Source organism: Pogoniulus pusillus, chromosome 7 (assembly GCF_015220805.1).
Source record: "Pogoniulus pusillus isolate bPogPus1 chromosome 7, bPogPus1.pri, whole genome shotgun sequence".
NCBI classification, from domain to species: domain Eukaryota; kingdom Metazoa; phylum Chordata; class Aves; order Piciformes; family Lybiidae; genus Pogoniulus; species Pogoniulus pusillus.
The window spans coordinates 15,248,286-15,267,924 of NC_087270.1; the positions used below are offsets into that span (position 1 = coordinate 15,248,286).

The window sequence follows — 19,639 nt, forward strand, 5'->3', positions numbered from 1 at the left end:
CCTCGATTAACCTATTCTGGACAGGAAAGTTTAAAGAAGCAAATGCACTCTTTCATGAGTGAGGAACTAGTTTTTACTTAAACTAGAATGTTTGCACTGATTTGCAGTAATTTTTGTTTTGTAACTGAAATCAACCAAGGTATGCAACTATTTAGAAGGAGATGAATGAACACATAGCCCAAATAAAACAACTCCCTAACCCTGACCCTAAATTAAAATATTTCAATAAGGAAAGGAAAACATAGCTGGATTAAGAGAACTGAAGCTATAAAAGGTTTAATAACTCCAAAATAACCATTACTATTCATTGCACTAGTAAATCTCTTGCTGTTCAGCATCCAGTGTGAAATCTGTGGGAAAAAAACGCCTATTTTCTGAAAAATAAAGTATGAAAGAAACACCTAATTACAAACAGAATCATAGAATCAGCCAGGGTTGGAAGGGGCCACAAGGATCATCTAGTTCCAACCTATCTAAAATTTTATTCACCTGAAAAGTTGATTGCTTTGAACACAGCAATTTTATAGAAGTTGTTTTAATAGTGCATCAACTGCCAACACATGAAAATATTACAGAACCTCATATGGGGAAACAGAAGAAAAAAAATCCTGTTTTCCTCACAGAATTAAAGAGAATTAAGAGGAAGGTGAACTTCAGCTCTGCTGCTTTCCATAGCCATTTCTCCATCTAAAGCGAGCCTCTAGACCACAGACATTATCCTTATTATCAGACATCTGCCAATCAATTGATCAGAATTTCTTTCAGTGTGTGTAAAATGTAATTCTAGAGTAATTAGCTTCAAATTGTTTTCTATGGCAAACAGCAAAAAAGAGCACAGCTTCCCTGGAGCATCCATTCTTCATTGCTTTGATTTTAATAATCATTTAGCGGATTTATGGATTTCACAGAAATTTATTTAAACTTGCTTTCTAATTAGCTTTCATTTGTGGTTTCTGCCAGGTATCCACTTTCTGAAGACAGCTCCTACAGAGTATCTTGGGTTTCCCTGTTTTATCAAATCGACAGCAGACAAGTTAAGTAACAGTGACAGAGAAAAAAAATGGAACAACTACTTTGGACAGGAGGTGGTTACAGCTTAGAAATGTATAGCCACAAAAGCTGTTACAGTTTCTTTTATTGCAGTGCTACTCTTCTTGCATTGTAGGTATTATTTTTCAGGAACTACTTTAATGCTTGCATAGAAATGAACTTGTTTTCAATGTATAAAAGTATGCCTACAACAAAGTCAGAACAATTTTACCATGGGATTGGTTTTGGGACTCCCTCATTTAAATCCCAGCAGCACTAGCCAATTATGTGTTTACTTTCTTGTAAGTAAATTCATTTTATGCAGGCTTTTGCGGGGTGCCTTTGAAAAGTGCTTGCAAACAGATTCTACTATCTTTATGTTATGTGAAAACAACCCAAACCATAATACCTACAGCACACTTTTCCCTGCATTTTTAGTCAAATTTTCTTTAAGAGCACAATGTTGTACTGTACACTAGATAAGTGCCAAGAACTATGCAATGATGGTTCTGCACATATGTACAGAATGATTCCAGACCTAGCAGAGGGAAATCCTATATGAGTGATTCCCCAGGAGACAGCATTAATGCTATAACATTGCTTATCAGTGGTATCATGTTACTACAGATACACTCAAATGCCTATGTAAGAAGTTATCCTGTTATCCTTTAGAACTATTTAAGCAATTATTAAAACAAATATGCATTGGAAACCTATTTCACAAGATGTAGTCTGAGCATTAAACAATACGTCCTCTTATGAGTTTTAAGCCTATTCATTTACAAAGTCCAAATTACTTGACTAACATACCTATGACATGACCCTTCTCAATCCTTCCATGTTGAAACCCATGACCCCAAATTTCCTAAACACTTTACAAATGCAGTTTAGAGAGCAAGGGTTTTGAAAGGACAATTCCTAATCCTTGTCTTAATGTACTGTGAGTTAACAGGTGGGGCGCTGTGACAATGCGTTAAAGGAAGTCCTTAAAACACATCCAAATAGTGAAGAAAGAGAGCAAAGGAATATTCAGGAGGTTACCTCAATACACATGACAACCTTATGAAAAAGAATTTGCTAATTATTGAAGAGTTTCTTCCTGCAAACATTGTCAGCAGGCTAATAAGTCATTTAGCTGTATGGCATCTATGAGGACAAGGCCAAATAAATCCATTTGCCAGAATGCAGACGTAAGCCTGTAATACAGGCTGGGGAGGGGTTCAATCAAAGAAAGAGCATAACTAAAATAGGCATACTTTTATTAAAGCAGGTTATCAAAAGAAATCCCTTCAAAAAAATGTTTCTAAATCTTTGCAAAGGCTCTACATATTTAAGTGAAGGAAAATAAAATTTCCATGTAATCGAAACCATGTTTCACATAGAAATTTTGTCTTGTGACAAGTTTAAATGCCAGACCTGGTTCAACGAGGACAAGTAGTTGATCCTTCATCATAGCATTCATTTAGAAAACAAATAATTAAATTTGATGATTATTTGTTACAGTAGATACATTGGATAATCTAGCTTCTTTATTACACTATATCCTTAATTCTTAGGCAGTGTTTTCTTCAGCTATTAGGAATCTGAACTTCAGATATCTTACTACAATAAAGAAAATACACAGGCTTTTTAAGAACAGAAAACTTAACTCAGTTCCCCTTCACTGATAAGATAAACAGAACCAGTTGACAGCTAAGTGTAATAAAGTTTGACCAAGGCAGCTGCACTTTTATACTCCCAAATGGTTAAAATACTTCAATCATCATAAAACCAAAACACAAAAATGAAGGGTAACAGGCTGCACTGAGTTTCCAGTGTCAGATTCTAAATATGGGACAGTAGCTCCTTATGAACAATAATACAACTCTCCTTGCATGTTAAACAGCCTGTAATTGTATTTCCTGATTTATTTTTTCCACCACTGTATTAAATAACAGACTGACTAGCAAATAATGCATTCATTATGCTGTATATGTAAGATAGTGTCACTCTTTTTAAAAATCCACTTTAGCAATCTCAATTTCCAAATAGCTCTTTTTCCACAGGCTCCTGTGCCCCTTTCTAAGGTAAAACTAGCTTGTCTTGTGCAAAACCAAAAAATGTCTTGATTATAAAGGAATATAGGATGTTTGTAGAGGTGAAATGTAATCGTAAAATACTGTACCTCATCTCTTCAAGATCATTAATTCAGATGATGGATCAAGGATAGTCTCAAACAACAACATTTGGACACCTTTGGATTCACCTTTTTCCCCTAGACTGATGTTTTAAAGACAACAGCTATTGACCATACAATTTTCACCATACAGCCTGGATATTTGTCATTTATGGTAAGATACTTATGCCTTGAAATGAGAAATTCTATTAAGAAACATTGCAAATTCAGTTCAGTTCCAAGCACCAGGTAGACATCATAGATTTGCTCTGCAAGCACTGCCAAAAATCAGTCAAATATTAAGACTAAAAAGAAGTACTATTTTTTAAATAAGGAATTCACTGCTGTAGTCAGTTTTCCATATATCTTCCTATCTCTAGACGTAACACTAAGTCTTGGTAAAGAAACAACCCAACATCCCCTAATTCTTATTATATGCAGTTTCTGGACGGAGTAATGAAGAATGAGTGTATCTCAAATGGCTTTGTCAGTAATTCTGTAAAATAATTGCAGTATCAGTGTTTGTGATTCACAGTATCGTATAAAAAGACTCTTATATTAAAGAGGTATTAAAGTCCAAAAATTCTATATTACAAAAAAATGTAAAATCTCAAAACACAAACACCATCATCTTGCAAAACAGACATACCAAGAAAACAACTCTCTAAAATCCTTATGAATTAAGAAAAATCCATTTATTTCAAAGAAGCCTGAAAATCTCCCATATAAGCTCACCTTTGCATTTAACTTCAAAGTGATGAGATGCTGCCGACCACTAGAGTCTTCAGCTTTTAACTTGATTGTGGTAAGACCAGTATCCACATATGTAACTCTGAAAGAGAAAAAAACTCACCTCTAGCGGCATTGTAAGAAGCACGGTTTGAAATGTCTGCAGTGCTCTGATTAGTCTGTTACAAATATTAATCAGGAAAAGTCCTATATGCCAACCATTTCTGCTGTTCTAGATTTACTGCTGTTAGTGCACCAGTCCACTGCTTAATGCAGTCATATATCCTTGGGTTATTTACAATCTGTGTCAAGGCTCATGCTGTGGTCAGTGAGCACTGTGTTTCAGTTTTCCATCACAGGAACCTTTGACATACACAGCATGTTTCTGTCAGACTCTACTTATGTACACATTAAACTTCCTGTCAAATCTTTGATCCATTTCTGCAGTTTCTTACTGTATGAGACTTTTATGGTCTTGATTTGCTTTTCTCTTCAATGAAGTTCTCTTTTATTATCAATACTATTATTGTGGAAAATTCAGTGGATATTGGTTCATATTCTGAAATTGATTTTCTGCACAAAATGCTACCCAAAGAGGTACAAAATGAGTTATTTATGATGATTTGCCTTTATTTTGTGACAGTTTTACACAGTATACATGCACTCAACCAAGTAGCACGTACATATTAAATGTAAATAAGTTTTAAAACTTCTGACATAGTCACTGACTCCTTCCTTAAGATGTCACTGATTTGTGCTTCACACAACAATGAAGATTAATACAATTGTAAAATAGATTGCTCTCTAGAAAAATGTTCTGCTGGGTAGCTTCACCAACTGCCAAAAAGGTTCAGGCTTCTCCATTTATTTACCACTGAACTGGGTACATGGATATTTTGACATTTTTACTATGTCGTTCTTGTGTAAAGATAAAAAGCAGTCCGAGACTATTGTAAACCTTATCACCTAGACTGCTAGAAGGGCCTATCAGAGTTCAAAGAAAGCATCTGCTTGCTGACCTAAGTACCTTTTTTTTTTTTCCTCAAACCATGACATACTAGCTCAGTCACTGGACCTAGAGAAGGATAGTCATGCTGGGAAAAATGGCTCTCTTTTAGTGGAAATTGGCAACAGAGTTGTAGAAGTCTGTACATGAAAAGATAGACAGACACCAAAAGTAAGTACGTTCATTGGAGGGAGGTGAAAACAGGAAAATAAAATTATTTGCATAAATGACAGTAGCCTTAATTAAAACACAGATGGAAAAAGTAGTAGTGGCTGTAAGTAGGGAAAGAGCTGCATTATTTCATGTTAAATGTCAATTATCTTTAATGTTATTGAGGACGTTTGAGCTGATTTTCTAGCTCAGACATAGGGGGGAGGTGAATATTCCAGGGATAGGCCATATAATGGCAACAATGGATAAGTTAATATCATTTCATTGGAGCATCAAGAGCTTTATGCCTAGAAGTACAGCTTATTCTTTCCCCCCTTCCTGGCTTCTGCTGCTTGAGCTGTGCCTGCCTGCTATCTTCCCCTGCTGCTGTTTTGGCTGCTGCTGCTTTTACTGCTTTGCCAACGCCTGACCCCTTCTCCCATCTTCCTTAAGGTCTTATATTTTTTTTTTCCTCTAGCAGTTTATTTCTCTTTATACTGTTAAACTATAAGAGATACAATTTCATCTTTCCCTGACTTTCCAAAAAAATCTGTGTTGTGGTGGGTTTATTCTACTGGGGGAGGGATCCACCCTAACCCAGTACAGCTATATTAAATAGTTCTACAGATTCCTGGAAGGATTTTGGCATTCCTTTTCTTCACAACAGTTAGAAGAAACAGAAGTCTTGGTAAAAGCCTAATTCAACTCTAGTCAATTACACTTCATTTATTTATTTATTTATATAAAAAAGTAAAGCATTTCTCCTCTAACTGGAAAAAAAACCCTGAAAACATTACTCCTTCTACCTCAAAATCAAATCAAAGTTTTATAAAGGTAAGAAACTATCTGTATCCCACCTTTCCAACTACTATTGCCTGAGGCAGGGAAATCCCAAACCAGCAGCTAAGATGCACAATGGTTACTGCAATAAAATACATTGAGAGTCCAAAAACAAAGCACAACTGGTGCCTGCATCAAGGCACTGTGAGGTTAGATACCAAAAAAGAGAAAAAATAAAAGGGATGCTGTCAAGGTGCTTAGGATTTAAAATTATCTGTTCTCACAGTCATCTTGTTTAGATCACTTTTCAGGTGTCAGAAGGTATGGATCACATTAGCTTAAACCCAAATATTTTTTCCAGTTCCTTACTCTATATTGGGAGTGATCAAGCCTGAGAAATTATTTTTTTTATTTCTTAGATAGCAATAAACATACCTAGCTTAAAATTGATTTCTACAATCCTTAAGGGTTCAGTACTTTTCCAATTAGTTTAACAACCTAACGGCCTATAAAATAAATATATATACATGTGCGCCTATTTATATATTTAAAATCATAGAATCATAGAATCAACCAGGTTGGAAGAGACCTCCAAGATCATCGAGTCCAACCTATCACCCAGCCCTAGCCAGTCAACTAGACCATGGCACTGAGTGCCTCATCCAGTCTTTTCTTGAACACCTCCAGGGACGGTGCCTCCACCACCTCCCTGGGCAGCCCATTCCAATGGGAAATCACTCTCTCTGGGAAGAACTTCTTCCTAATATCCAGTCTATACCTACCCCGGCACAACTTGAGACTGTGTCCCCTTGTTCTATTGGTGGTTGCCTGGGAGAAGAGGCCAACCCCCACCTGGCTACAATGCCCCTCCAGGTAGTTGTAGACAGTAATAAGATCACCCCTGAGCCTCCTCTTCTCCAGGCTAAACAGGCCCAGCTCCCTCAACCTCTCCTCATAGGATTTGTGTTCCAGGCCCCTCACCAGCCTTGTTGCCCTTCTCTGGACACGTTCCAGCACCTCAATATCTCTCTTGAATTGAGGGGCCCAGAACTGGACACAGTACTCAAGGTGTGGCCTGACCAGTGCTGAGTACAGGGGAAGAATAACCTCCCTTGTCCTACTGGCCACACTGTTCCTGATGCAGGCCAGGATGCCATTGGCTCTCTTGGCCACCTGGGCACACTGCTGGCTCATCTTCAGCTTACTATCTATCAGTACCCCCAGGTCCCTTTCCTCCTGGCTGCTCTCCAGCCTCTCAGTCCCCAGCCTATAGCGCTGCTTGGGGTTATTGTGGCCGAAGTGCAGAACCCTGCACTTGGCCTTGTTAAATCTCATCCCATTGGCCTCTGCCCACCCATCCAGCCTGTCCAGGTCCCTCTGCAGGGCTGTCCTACCTTCCAACAGATCAACACCTGCTCCTAGCTTGGTGTCATCTGCAAACTTACTGATGCTGGACTCAATCCCCTCGTCCAGATCATCAATAAAGATATTGAACAGGACTGGGCCCAGCACTGATCCTTGGGGAACACCACTAGTGACTGGCTGCCAACTGGATGTGGCACCATTCACCACCACTCTCTGAGCTCTGCCATCCAGCCAGTTCTTGATCCAGCACAGAGTGAATCTGTCCAAACCATGAGCTGCCAGCTTGGCTAGGAGCTTCTTGTGGCAGACAGTGTCAAAGGCTTTGCTGAAGTCCAAAATGTAAACATATGGACACCATTGTGTTAAAAATATAGTGACAGTGTGTTCAATTGTACTTGTAAAGAACCTTCACATCCAGTTTTACTGAGGGCAAATTAAATGAACTTTAAAAAGAAAAGTAAAGATTTGGGAACAGTGCTAAGAGCACCATTATTCACTTTGTAAATATAATTGTAGAGTTTATATTTAAGATATACTTTAAAACCAGTTTGAAATATTTCACTGAGCTTAGAGAAAACACAAAAAAGGGTAAAAAACACAGATCATCACCAAATTGTCACTGAACAGCCCAAGAACAGCCTGTTACTCATGCTGTATACCTCTGGCAGCAATGGCTCCTTGGTACAAGAAGCACCACTACAACTCAGACCAATCTGAAAAGTCTTTTGACTTCTATTTAATTATGATTTCAACAACTAGCCACAAGTAGAAGACAACTATTCAAGCTACACAACACATCACCCTTGAAGTATTGCTGGTTATGCACCGTTTAAAAGGTTTTCTACTAAAACATTATCTTCCCTTTCAAAACTTTCCACAAACAGGAACAGCAAGGACTAAAAACCTCCCCAGACAAAGGGATACAAGGTTGAAAAACGTCCAGAATGAAAATTAATAGAATCGTAGAATAGTTTAGGTTGGAAGGGACCTCAAAGGTCATCTAGATCCAGCCTCCCCACAGGGAGCGGGGACAGGGACACTTCCCACTAGAACACGTCGCTCAAGGCCTCATCTAACCTAGTCTTGAACACCTCTGGGGAGGGAGCATCCACAGCCTCCCTGGGCAACCTGTTCCAGTGTCTCACCACCCTCACTGTAAAGAGCTTCTTCCTAATACCTAGTTTAAATCTCCCTTCTTCCAGTTGAAGCCCACTACCACTCGTCCTGTCATTACAAGACCTTGTAAATAGTCCCTCCCCAGCCTTCTTGTAGGCTCCCTTCAGATACTGGAAGGCCACTATAAGGTCTTCTCAAAGCCTTCTTTTCTCCAGGCTGCAGAGCCCCAGCTCTTGTAGCCTGCCCTTGTAGCAGAGGTGCTCCAGCCCTCTGATCATCTTTGTGGCACTCCTCTGGACTCGCTTCAACAGTTCAATGTCCTTTTTGTGTTGGGGCCTCTAGAACTGCACACAGTACTCTAGGTGGGGTCTGACAAAAGCAAAGGGGGAGAATCCCCGCCCTTGCCCTGCTGGTCATGCTTCTCTTGATGCAGCCCAGAGGTACCTTTCCTTCCTCTTAACAGAAGGTAAAAACAATAAACTGCCTCCAAGGAATGGAGGAGGATTCAATTTTCCATTTAAAACAGAAAAAAAGGAACTTGGTAGCTGTGTTGCTAACATGTTCTGTAACATCACTCTACCAGTCTTTGGATAAGAAGAGATTAAAATGGTAAGATCTGCAGGACAGGAGAAAGTTGCTCAACACTGTAAACATCATGATTGTATAATCAAATAAGGAATTGCTTACATAGTCGACATTTCAGTTATATAAACATTTACTCCTTCATAGGTTCCAACCTTTTATCATATACAAAATAATGGAATGACCATAAAGATGAAAAGCCTCAGTAAAATTCCTGAAGTACTGCAATTCAGCACAACACACAAATGATTGAAAGCACAGGCAAGGCAGGGTTCCTTTGGAAATGGAGAAAGCAAGAGGAAGAAGTACTTTCTATGGCAAAACTTGGCAAGTATTAAGCCAAAATGCATTGAGATGCTAGACAAGGGGGATCATAACTAACACCATGGAGTTAAGAACTGGCATGAATCCACATAAGGCTGAGAAGAATCCTACAAATATTTTATAATCAATAACTTACCTTCCCAAGACACTGCCCCTGAATCAACTACAGAGAGTACGAGACAGAAATAGAAGAGCCTTTCCTATAGGTTAATATTGCCATCAGTACTCTCTCCTACCTCAGCTGACTAGATCTGTGCAAGTATTCTTCCATGTTCTTAATGTGAAAGAACTTACACTCCTTAGCTTTTAGGACACCACTTTGTGCTGGAAATTTAGTACATTTTTATAACATGCTGAATTGTGACTTTTGTGTACAAGATATTTAAATATGACAGTATATTTGACCTAAATTAGGTTAAAAAAAATCAAGTTTTCTGTATCAAAGAAAGCAACTATATCTAATCAAAGATGCCTTCCCATTTGCAATCTTCATTATTGTTTTTACTTCCAGTAACATAAGTCAGTCAAAAGGTGTATGTTTACTGAATTACATGACTACACTGGGCAACAGCACAACAGGAGGTGTGTGTCTACATGAAGACCATCTTGCCTAGAAATCAGGTCAAAATCTGCTCTCTGATAAAACATTGGTGAGCTTTTTAATAAATTACTTTAAGTTTTGGTGCATGGAAGGCTGGAAGAAATATCAGGTTTGAAACAAGATACTAAACTGCATTTTTAAAGTGTATTTTTAACGTTATTTACCTATATAGTACATACATTTTATATATTTTTAAAGCCTATCTACTGTCTGTGCCTGTTTTGCTGCCACAGGCTTTTTGAAGTATTGTTTCAGTTTGATTTTCTTTTGTTTTTTCTTTTTTTATCTTGGGAGAGCAGGCATGGCTCAAAATCTGTTTCCCACGTGTTTACAAAATTTCAATACTCTCAGACCTGAGTTTAAGAAATTTGAGTATGTCACCAGCTGGCACAACTACATACTTAATAATGGAAATCGCTGACAAAACGTTCAGCTGATTTATCAAGGATGTTGCAAAATCATTAAAGTGGGCCTTCAAAACAAATTCCTACTTAATTATCTGTTATTTATTTATATGCAAATCAGGTGAGAAAACTGAAAACCTTTCAAACTCAAGGCTTCTTTATTTATCAAAAAAACCCAAACCACCAAACCCAAATACTTCTTGTCATCCAAGACTAAGGTACATTTGATTTGCTGAAAACTGCAAATACTTCTCATTTTCCTGAAGCTAAAGAATAGCTTCCCATGCAAAACTCTTCCAACATCCTACACAATTTTTTGTTTTAACTCCTTGAAAGAAGGCCCTGATAGATTAATTGCATATTTTTAAAGACAGCCTTAAAATGAATTTCCTTAATGCCTTCCTACAGAGAAACAACTATCTTCTTCAACCCCAGAGAGATCTCCTGGAGGTTCTAGAGGAAAGGACAGAAATCATCACATTCCAAGTTCTCTGCTGGAGAAGTAAAAGACTCAGTGGTGGCACCGCGTGGCAGTTGCAAAACAAGAAGTTTTACAGGTTTCTGAAGTTTCCAAATGGGCCCTGAATGCTTGATCACAACTGTGTGTTCCTTCAGATAGGAAGCACGAGGAGAACAACCTTGTTTTCCTCTGTAGGATAAGGAAATCAAATTTATTCTTTGAGCTAATCTGAGAATATATGAGACTATGCATAATGCAGTGTTTGCACTTATTCATGACCCTAACAAGAAGGCACTCAGAGGAAGCAATTTGCATTTCACTCCTCAGTCAAATATCCTTTGATAGTGTCACATTCCTTCCTAGGGTATTAAACCAATCATTTCATATGGGGTAAGAAGACTCCTAGTTCTCTTTCCTTCAGAAGACCTGAAATGTCACTTCTTTATCTGGAGACTTCATTATCTGTATTGATACTATATGTACAGTATATATGTGAAACTGTGTTCTTGAATGCACTGAGCTCCCAGCCCCAGGTTCATACTCTGCAGTAACTAACTGGAAACACTCCCGTTGTGCTGGCAGTTTTTGGAGAGTAAGGAATGCTTTTCAATAGGCCCATCTCTGTTGGAATCTTGTCTGGATAGAAAAATAATAGTAATAATAATTTAAAAGTCTGAGTTTCTCTCTTGTGAGTGTCACAAATAGCTGGCTGTTTTGGATTTACAGCTTTCCCCTCCACTCATATGTTTTTTTTTTCTTTTTGTAGATTTGCCTTTTTTAGATTAAACTATGTTATTCCTTTGTCTAGGGAGATCCATGTGCTAGTAAGAATTGTTGCTTAAAAATTATTATTCTAGTTCTAGAAAAAATAAAAACTATTGTTATAAAAGCAGAAAAGTACATGATAATGAACCACAGCATATGGAAATAGTCATAAAAAGAAAAGCTGTATAAAGTGAGGAAAAAGAAGGAAAAGAACTATAAAAGCACTATAGAATAAGTTTACTATGCCAACAATTTATAGGTCAGAGAATAATTGATTTCTTAGCAGTAGCATTTCACCTTTCAGCTTGTTTATTTGTGACTCAAAGAACACCAGCAGCTGATACAGGTTTGTTGTTTGGGTTTTTTTTAAACTTAGAAAGAAAGCAGCAGAATTTTTAAAGCAAAACCAGGATGGAATAACAGAACAAGTATATTTGGTATGTTCAACTCAGAATCAGAAAAGCAGATCAGATATTCTAAAGATAATACTTGTTAAGAAATAAACATACTTATTCCAACCCAGTATTTCTATATCTCTGACAAGGCAGGAGTAGTATTCTGGAGGCCATGGTATATGAGGGTCTTGTGTATTTTTTAGAGCAGTTTCCTATGTAAAAGAACATTAAAAACATCATTAAGAGAGCTTTCAATATTTTTGCATCTATTTAGTCATGTGATTTTCATAATTCAGTCAAAAATATTAAGCTTACGTGAAACTAACTGTACCCTGCATTTGTTTTGTTATAGCCTCCAGCTAAAGCAGACAAAGAAGCTATTTGGTAAATTACTTTAGACACTGGTAATGAAAACATCTGCAGTTAAAAAAACCCCACAGATGTTGACAACATTCTTCAGATGCAAATATCAAATGTGCCTCTTTGTCAGATAATAAATTTGAAGTCAAGCATCTTGACTAAAAAAGCATTTCAAAAGAAAGTTGACAGCTGTCTCCTGGGCTCCAGAGCCACAAAAGACCACACATATATGACTCCCCCAAAATATATTGAAATGCCTGAAAGAGAATTTTTTATCAAAAGGCAATGCCATGTTAAAAAAAACACTCAAATCACATGCTTCACATTTGCATTGTGCTACTTGTGCTTTAAAAGTGTACTTAAGTTACAATTATGCTTATGAAACAAATTATTAATAATTTTAAAGAAAATAAATAGATTAATAAAAGCAGCACAATTCCTGCCCAGTTTTCCAATAGTGTCTTCTGTTGTTGTTGCTACCTGCACTGACAGTTGGTATTTGTAACAATTTTGAATGCATTTAACTTTTATTACATTTTCATTTTCTGAATAGTGTGAGTTCAGGCAAATAGCTTGGAATATTTTGAAACAGCCACACATACACAGTTTTATTCAGTCCTATTCCAAACACCTTTGACTGGTCTAGTGTAATCTAGCTTGCTAGGGAATAAAACAATGCGCTGGGGAAAGGTATTTTCAGTGTAAAGCAGTAGTGTAATACCAGCAGGGTATTTTTGTTGAAGTTTTGATGAATATTTAGTTTTATTTGTAAGTTAAGTAGCATGTATGCAAATATTCTTTGCAAAGAATTTCCATAGAATGTTTTACTAATCATCAAGGAATTTTCAGCTTCATGTATCTAACTAGACTTTGCTATTCTTCAATCCCAAATTAGAAAAACTTCTTATAAAAGAATAATTATAGTATCTGAACTATAAAAAAAAACCAAAAACTTTCAGCATGTTTTAGACAAGTTGTCAGACAGGTGAAAAGTACTTTCAGCAACCTTTTGTATGATTTATAAGCCTCCTCTACCAGCTGGACAATAACAAGAATTCTGAGAAAACTGTAAAGAGGATGGTGCTAAACTGAGATTGCTTCCTTGATGGTATTTTAATTTTTCCATAACATTCTGATTTCAAAGAAGTTAAAACACTAAAGGATATTGATACAGCTATTACATGAACAGCACACATACAAACCCACCTCTTAAACACATAAATCCGTCTGCCAAACAGTAAATCATAACACTGCAAGTAAAAGCCAAAGCTGTAAGAACATCCCATCTCCCAAGTATTTATTGTAACTTACCAAAACAGTTTTCAGCTCCACCATAAAACTGACAAGATCTGGACAGCTGTGCAACCTCTGGAGGGAACACAGTATCGTTTTGTTTTCTTCAGCTCATAACTTTTAGTGGGAAATAATTTCAGCCTAACTAGTTGCTTTTCTAGTATTGTCAAACTAATTAACTTTAAAATCCCAACCATTTACCATGTTTCAATATTTCAATTACAGAACAAATCTTCCAGAGTACAGGAAATTGTACTGATAATTAACCATTGCCTTCATCACAACATGTCACATTGCATATTTATGGACAGTTTACATTTTCTGTACTTATGAAGACTTTACTCTTCACCAGAGAGCAGGAGCTTTAAAGTCACTCAAAAATGTTTCTTAGTTACATTTTCTTTAGGAACTCTCCAGACCCACCTGCTTTTAGATGATGCATATGACTAAGGATCTATGTCTGTCTTCTGATGCAGTACATATTTACACTTCATTTCCTCAGCTCTGACATTTGGCTACTCAAAACCCTTGATATATTAAGTACATGGGACTCTGTTTCAACTAGCAGCAGGGCAAGAACACCTTCTCAGAAACAAAACATACTTCCATGACTGCATGTGGTATCCCTGCTTCAAAGTTTCCTTCGGAGAGAGGTTTAACTGTTTACAACACAGAATGATCTAGATCTAGCGATAATATGAATTCTTTGCATTAGGAACTCTTTCCAAAACCAAAAATAAATATATAGAAAAGGAAAACCAAAATCTGTTTCCAAAAGAGAACATAAAAAAACCCCAAAAACCCTTCTGTAAAATGTCAGCAGTCATTTATTAAAAACTGTCCCTTCTTCAAAAAAAAAACAAAAAACACCCAAACAAATCACCAACTCGAATTAAAATACTTAATAAATTTTATCTCTCTTTAGACTGACCTACAAATCCTCAAACATTTCAAAATAAACTTGGTTATACAATGAGAGTTCTTTAACACTTTTAGGTGTGTGAATATAAGCTCTTCAGAATTATTACAAGTATACATTTAACAGAAATGATTTTAAAAGCTCTGTACCTGCTTTAAGATATGTCGATATGTGTGCAGTATCTTCTTTACTTGCCAGCTACACTCTATCCTAGACAAATAGGATTTGTTATAAATTTTAAACTCACAGTACATAACTTAGATCAGAAAGTCTGCTACACAACAACAAAAAAGTTTTTCTTCAAAAAAATCCCCAAAGTAAACAACGCTTCAAAATGTCTTTGAGCTTCATATTCAAATTATTTAAAACTTTCAAACGTCACTATCCCAAAGTTCATTAAAAATTCAGCATTTGCCTACAAAAGCCTGTTCTCTGCCAAAACCAACATAATTCTTGCAAGCCAACATAACTTCATTAAATATACCAATATTTAAAAATTATATCCTGAAAATATTAGTTACCTATAATGTGGGTTTAAGTATCTGACCTAGAATGAAATAGCTATCGAATACCACATCTGTTCACAGCTCAGGGCAGGCTGGCCTAGACAGAGGTATGTAACACAACCCATGTATGTAGCATACACACCATGCACATACCCCCTGATGAATTACCATGACATTCATGGTAATAAGAATGGAGATCTTAAAGAAATGCTGGGTAATGCAAATTAATACAGAAAGATGAAGTTAAATTTAAAAAGCTATGCTAACCATAGATTACATAATTGCTTAAGTTTACAACTTTGCAGTGAATTTTCTATTTCTCAAATGGTTATATACAAATAACCTAATTTAAATGAACATTTTTTCCCAAAGACACTGATTTATATATAAATACAACCAATTAATTACCACAGGTTTCAAAGTTAATTAAATATTTTGATATAGGCAATGTTTATTGTCAGCACTTATTAACACTAATGGTGTACAATTTTGTTGCAAGGTTAAGCTGAAACTAGTAAGAATTAATTACCAACACTAATATTGGAAAAAAAAAGAATAATTAATATGCACATCCATCATTGCTTTTATAAAAATAAAATTTTCACATCCTTACAAATTGCTTTTACAAAACTGTATTACCTTGCATTTTTCAGCTGAAAATCCAGAGGTAGCAGTATCCTGATATGGAAGTCTCTACCCTTGAAAACAAACATTTAATTAATACAAAAGTCAATAAATTAAAATATTGAAACTGCTGGGGGAAGTATTGCCCAGAAGATCAGCCACTAAGAAAGCAAGTCTGTCTTATCTTACAAGACTATCATTCAGAATTTCTTTCTTTAGGAAAAAAGCAGCATGAGTGACAGATAGAAATAATGCTGATTTTAATCCTGAAGTTGAAATATTCTTGATCCCTAACTCACAGTATTCAGTCAAAACTCTACAGTGCATCAAATTTAATAAAGCAAAAATAAGTTAAGATGAAAACAAAAAATTATCCAAATCTGGACAAACCCATAAAATATAATTTAATCCAAGTTATGCTGAAGTACACAGAAGTCTGCCTTCAACTCAAGTAAAGTCAAAACAGACTCTTCTCTTAAAAGTACTACACTAGAATGGAACTTGGCCTCTGATCAACAAGGCATTTCAGCAAGATTTTAGAAACTGTAAGCAAAGAGTCCCAAGTACATGAATGCCCTGTTAGTGGAATTCATGTGGGACAGTTCCTAAGTGTCACCTACTCATATCTTCAGTAATTTTCCCTATTTTGTATGGGAGGATCAAAATAAAGCTGACATAAAGGTTTGTAAGCAGGTTTAACTCTTCTCTATAGAGAAGAGGGCAGTTGACTCATGTCCAAACTTTTATCTAGATTCTATTCCATCCTGAAAACAAAACAAGGTTTCCTCCTGTAACTGGATAACTGATATAGTAGATGCTTTATCTCAATTTCAGAAAGGCTTTCAATATTGTTTCTTGTAACCTCCTGATACACAAACTGGAGGATGAACTAGATAAACTGACAGGGAGGTGATTTACAAAGGGCTCAAGGAAGAAGTTCAGCAGGGGCCCCTGCCAACTAATGGTGCACACTAGGCATCAGTCCTGGGGCTGACACTGACTTTCATTAATAATCTAGATGACGGGACAAAATGCACTTCACTCAGCAAGTTAGCATAATATACAAAACGGGGAGGAATGACTGATTGACGGTGTGATTTTGCTACCATTCAGTGGAACCTCAGCAGGCTGAGGAAACGGTCTGATAGGAACTCCAGGAACTTAAGAAAGTGAAATGCAAAGTCCTGCACTGGAAAGGATTCACCCTATGTACCAGCATACACTGGTGGCTGACCAGCTAGAGGGCAGCTTTGCAGTAAAGGACTGGTGGTACTCATGGACAGAAGTTGACTGAGCCAGCAATGCACCCTTGCAGCAAACAAGGGTAACAGCTTCTTGTATTGCATGAAGTTGAGCATTTCCAACAGGTCGATGATCCTTCAGAGGGATGATTCTTTGCCTGAGTAGGTGTTTATGAAGTACACCTGACATGCTGGGTCCCCGGTACAAGAAAGGCATGGACATTCTGGATCCAGGCCAGTGAAGAACTAAGAAGATGATTAAGAGCTTGAAGGATATCTCATATGAGGAGAAACTGAGACATGGAAATGGTTGGCCTTGAGAAAAGAAGGCTCAAGGAGGATCTTGCCAGTATGTACAAACAGCTGATGGAGGAGCACTAAGGAATGTCTGGCCAGACTCTGACTGATACACATTGACAGGATAAGAAACAATGGCTACAAGTTAAAATATAAGGAATTTCATCTAAATGCAATGAAAAAAACTCTGTAGGGGTGAGGGTGGTCAAACACTGGAACATTCTGCCTCAGGGCAGTTTTCATGCTTAGAGATATTGAAGATGTGACTGGGCATGGTCTTGAGCAATCTGCTCCAGCTGCTTCTGCTAGACAACCTCCTCCAGGGTTCCTTTTAACCCGAATGTTTCTGTGATGCCTATAAGCCAAAACATGATACCTGTTTGACAGATGAACAAGGATTATTGGCATATCAGTTGCTTCCATCTGCTCTATAGCTGATGCTTACTGACTGCTGAAATTAAACATGTAACATCAGACTTTGGCACATTGTAGCCTCAGTGCTAATTAAATAAATCACATCTGAAAAAAAGATGCTCACACTCATATCTTAACCGCCTCAATAAGTCCAGGGTGCATTTTACACATCAAACATTTTAAAAGTTGTATATATTACAGTAATACAAATGTAAACACACACTTGCAAGTGTCATGTGAAAGCTCAATACTACAGTCCTGAATTCTGACTGCAGGACTACACCTTTGAAAATACAAGGGTGACCCAGGTCATATCCTGAAGGAAGGCCGGAGAGGGACTTTTCAAAAGGGTGTCTAGTGATAGGACATGAGGGAATGGGTTTAAGGTTTATCTTAAGAAGTTCTTCAGTACTAGGGTGGTAGGAACTCTGAAATAGGCCACCCAGGGAGGTTGTGAGCACCTTCTCCCTGAGGGTGTTCAAAATCAGGCTGGATGAGGCCTCGAGTAGCTGAGTCTAGTTGAGAGGTGTCACTACCCATTGGTGGGAGGTTGGAGTAGATCTCCCTTAGTAGATCTAAGGTCCCTTCCAATCTAAGCAATTCTGATTCCATGACATTTTTTTTACTTTAACAGGAAGAAAACCCTAGTTTTCTCCTAACTGAAAACACACTATTAAGAACTGTTCCTGTGGTCTGTGTGCACATGCACTGTGTGACATTTTAATGAGCTACGGCGTCACTGCATAAGGCTTCTGATGCCAGAGTTGGTTTAAGAACATTCACTCTCAACCTGTCTCAGGAGCTGTTCTGCCTGCACTGAAAAGTACCAGATCAACCGAGGGGCGATGCAGCTGTAATAAATACCAATAGCCACGTTCAGTCATTTGCTTCAAACTTTACACTAGGCCAAGAGTGCAGGCACGTTAAATCTGTTGCAGATCCACATTTGCCAGAAGAGTAAATCCAATCCATGAGCCCCCAGCGAGGCGGCGCCGCCGATAAACGGGCGCGAGCAGTGATAACCCACGGGACCGTGACGCGAGCACATCTCCACAGCACCCTCACGGCACACCGCCGGAATGCAACCCCAGCAGGGCACCGCAAGCCCCTCGCCTTCAACAGTATTTCCTACTTCGTATGCCTGGAGGCTCGGCGCTCGACCGGAAAGCTGCCAGCAGCACCGGCGAGGCGGGAAACGTCCCCCTCCCCCAAACAGAGACCCAGGGCTGCCCGCCAGCGGAGGCCTTGGAGGCAGAGAAGTGCCTGTCACAGAATAACGGCCGTCGGCCCGGTACCTGCGCGGTGACAAAGCCCTCGTAGGCCGTCCCCTCCCGGTTCTGGGGCAGCAGCAGCGGGCACTGGCAGAGCAAAGCCCCCGAGCCTGCCATGCCGGCCCCCTCCTGCCGCTCCGGCGCGGCGGTTCGAATCGGACGCGCTGCCGGGTGAGGCCCCGCCCCAGCCGTCGCACGCGCCGGAATGGGCGGGAGAGGCGCGCGGCGCGGCCGTTACGGTGGGCGCGTGGTGCCTGTCGCCTGAGGGGTGGCTGTGCGTGTGGCGGAGCAGGTCCTGGCAGCCTGGCGGAACCCAGCCTCCCCGCAGCTGAGGCGGGCCAGACCAGGGTGTCCTCACACTTGAGTTGCCCTGGGGGATGTGGGTAAGGCTGGTGATGTAGGCTGCCTGGACTTAAGCAAGGCCTTTGACACTGTCTGCCGTAGTAAACTCCTGGCCAAGCTGGCAGCCCATGGCTTGGATGGGGGCACTCTGTGCTGGGTTAAGAACTGGCTGGATAGCGGGCCCAGAGAGTGGTGGTGAATGGTGCCACATCCAGTTGGCAGTCAGTCACTAGTGGTGTGCTCCAGAGATCAGTGCTGGGCCCAGTCCTGTTCAATATCTTCATTGATGATCTGGATGAAGGGATAGAGTCCAGCATCAGTAAGTTTGCAGATGACACCAAGTTGGGAGCATGTGTCGATCTGTTAGAGGGAAGGAGAGCTCTGCAGAGGTACCTGGACAGGCTGGATAGGTGGGCACCGTCCAATGCCATGAGTTTTAATAAGGCCAAGTGGCAGGTTCTGCACTTGCATTTAATGAGACTATCATGCTATATATTTCCCCTCATAATGT

General features: G+C 38.8%; 2 protein-coding genes across 6 annotated transcripts in view; one reads left to right on the top strand and one right to left on the bottom strand.

Moving 5' to 3' along the window:
• The window catches only part of VRK2 (VRK serine/threonine kinase 2), a 64,931-nt gene extending 63,143 nt beyond the window's left edge, over positions 1-1,788 (top strand). For both annotated transcript variants that reach the window (XR_010302805.1, XR_010302806.1), the window contains exon 16: positions 961-1,788. The gene's annotated coding sequence lies outside the window, so the exon portion shown is untranslated. The remainder of the gene's footprint in view (positions 1-960) is intronic.
• Positions 1-19,066, bottom strand: part of FANCL (FA complementation group L) — a 32,039-nt gene extending 12,973 nt beyond the window's left edge. Inside the window, exons 1-6 of one of the 4 annotated variants that reach the window (XM_064146054.1) lie at positions 18,811-19,034; positions 15,579-15,637; positions 14,583-14,643; positions 13,533-13,589; positions 11,976-12,073; positions 3,920-4,016 (exon numbers count right to left, since the gene is read on the bottom strand). In XM_064146054.1, the coding sequence (XP_064002124.1) occupies positions 3,920-4,016; positions 11,976-12,073; positions 13,533-13,589; positions 14,583-14,643; positions 15,579-15,637; positions 18,811-18,903 (465 nt within the window). In that variant the 5' untranslated portion in view covers positions 18,904-19,034. Of the gene's footprint in view, positions 1-3,919; positions 4,017-11,975; positions 12,074-13,532; positions 13,590-14,582; positions 14,644-15,578; positions 15,638-18,810 lie in introns of those variants that run through there. The other 3 variants (XM_064146056.1, XM_064146058.1, XM_064146057.1) reach the window with 3 other exon arrangements.
• Positions 19,067-19,639: the final 573 nt, after the last annotated feature.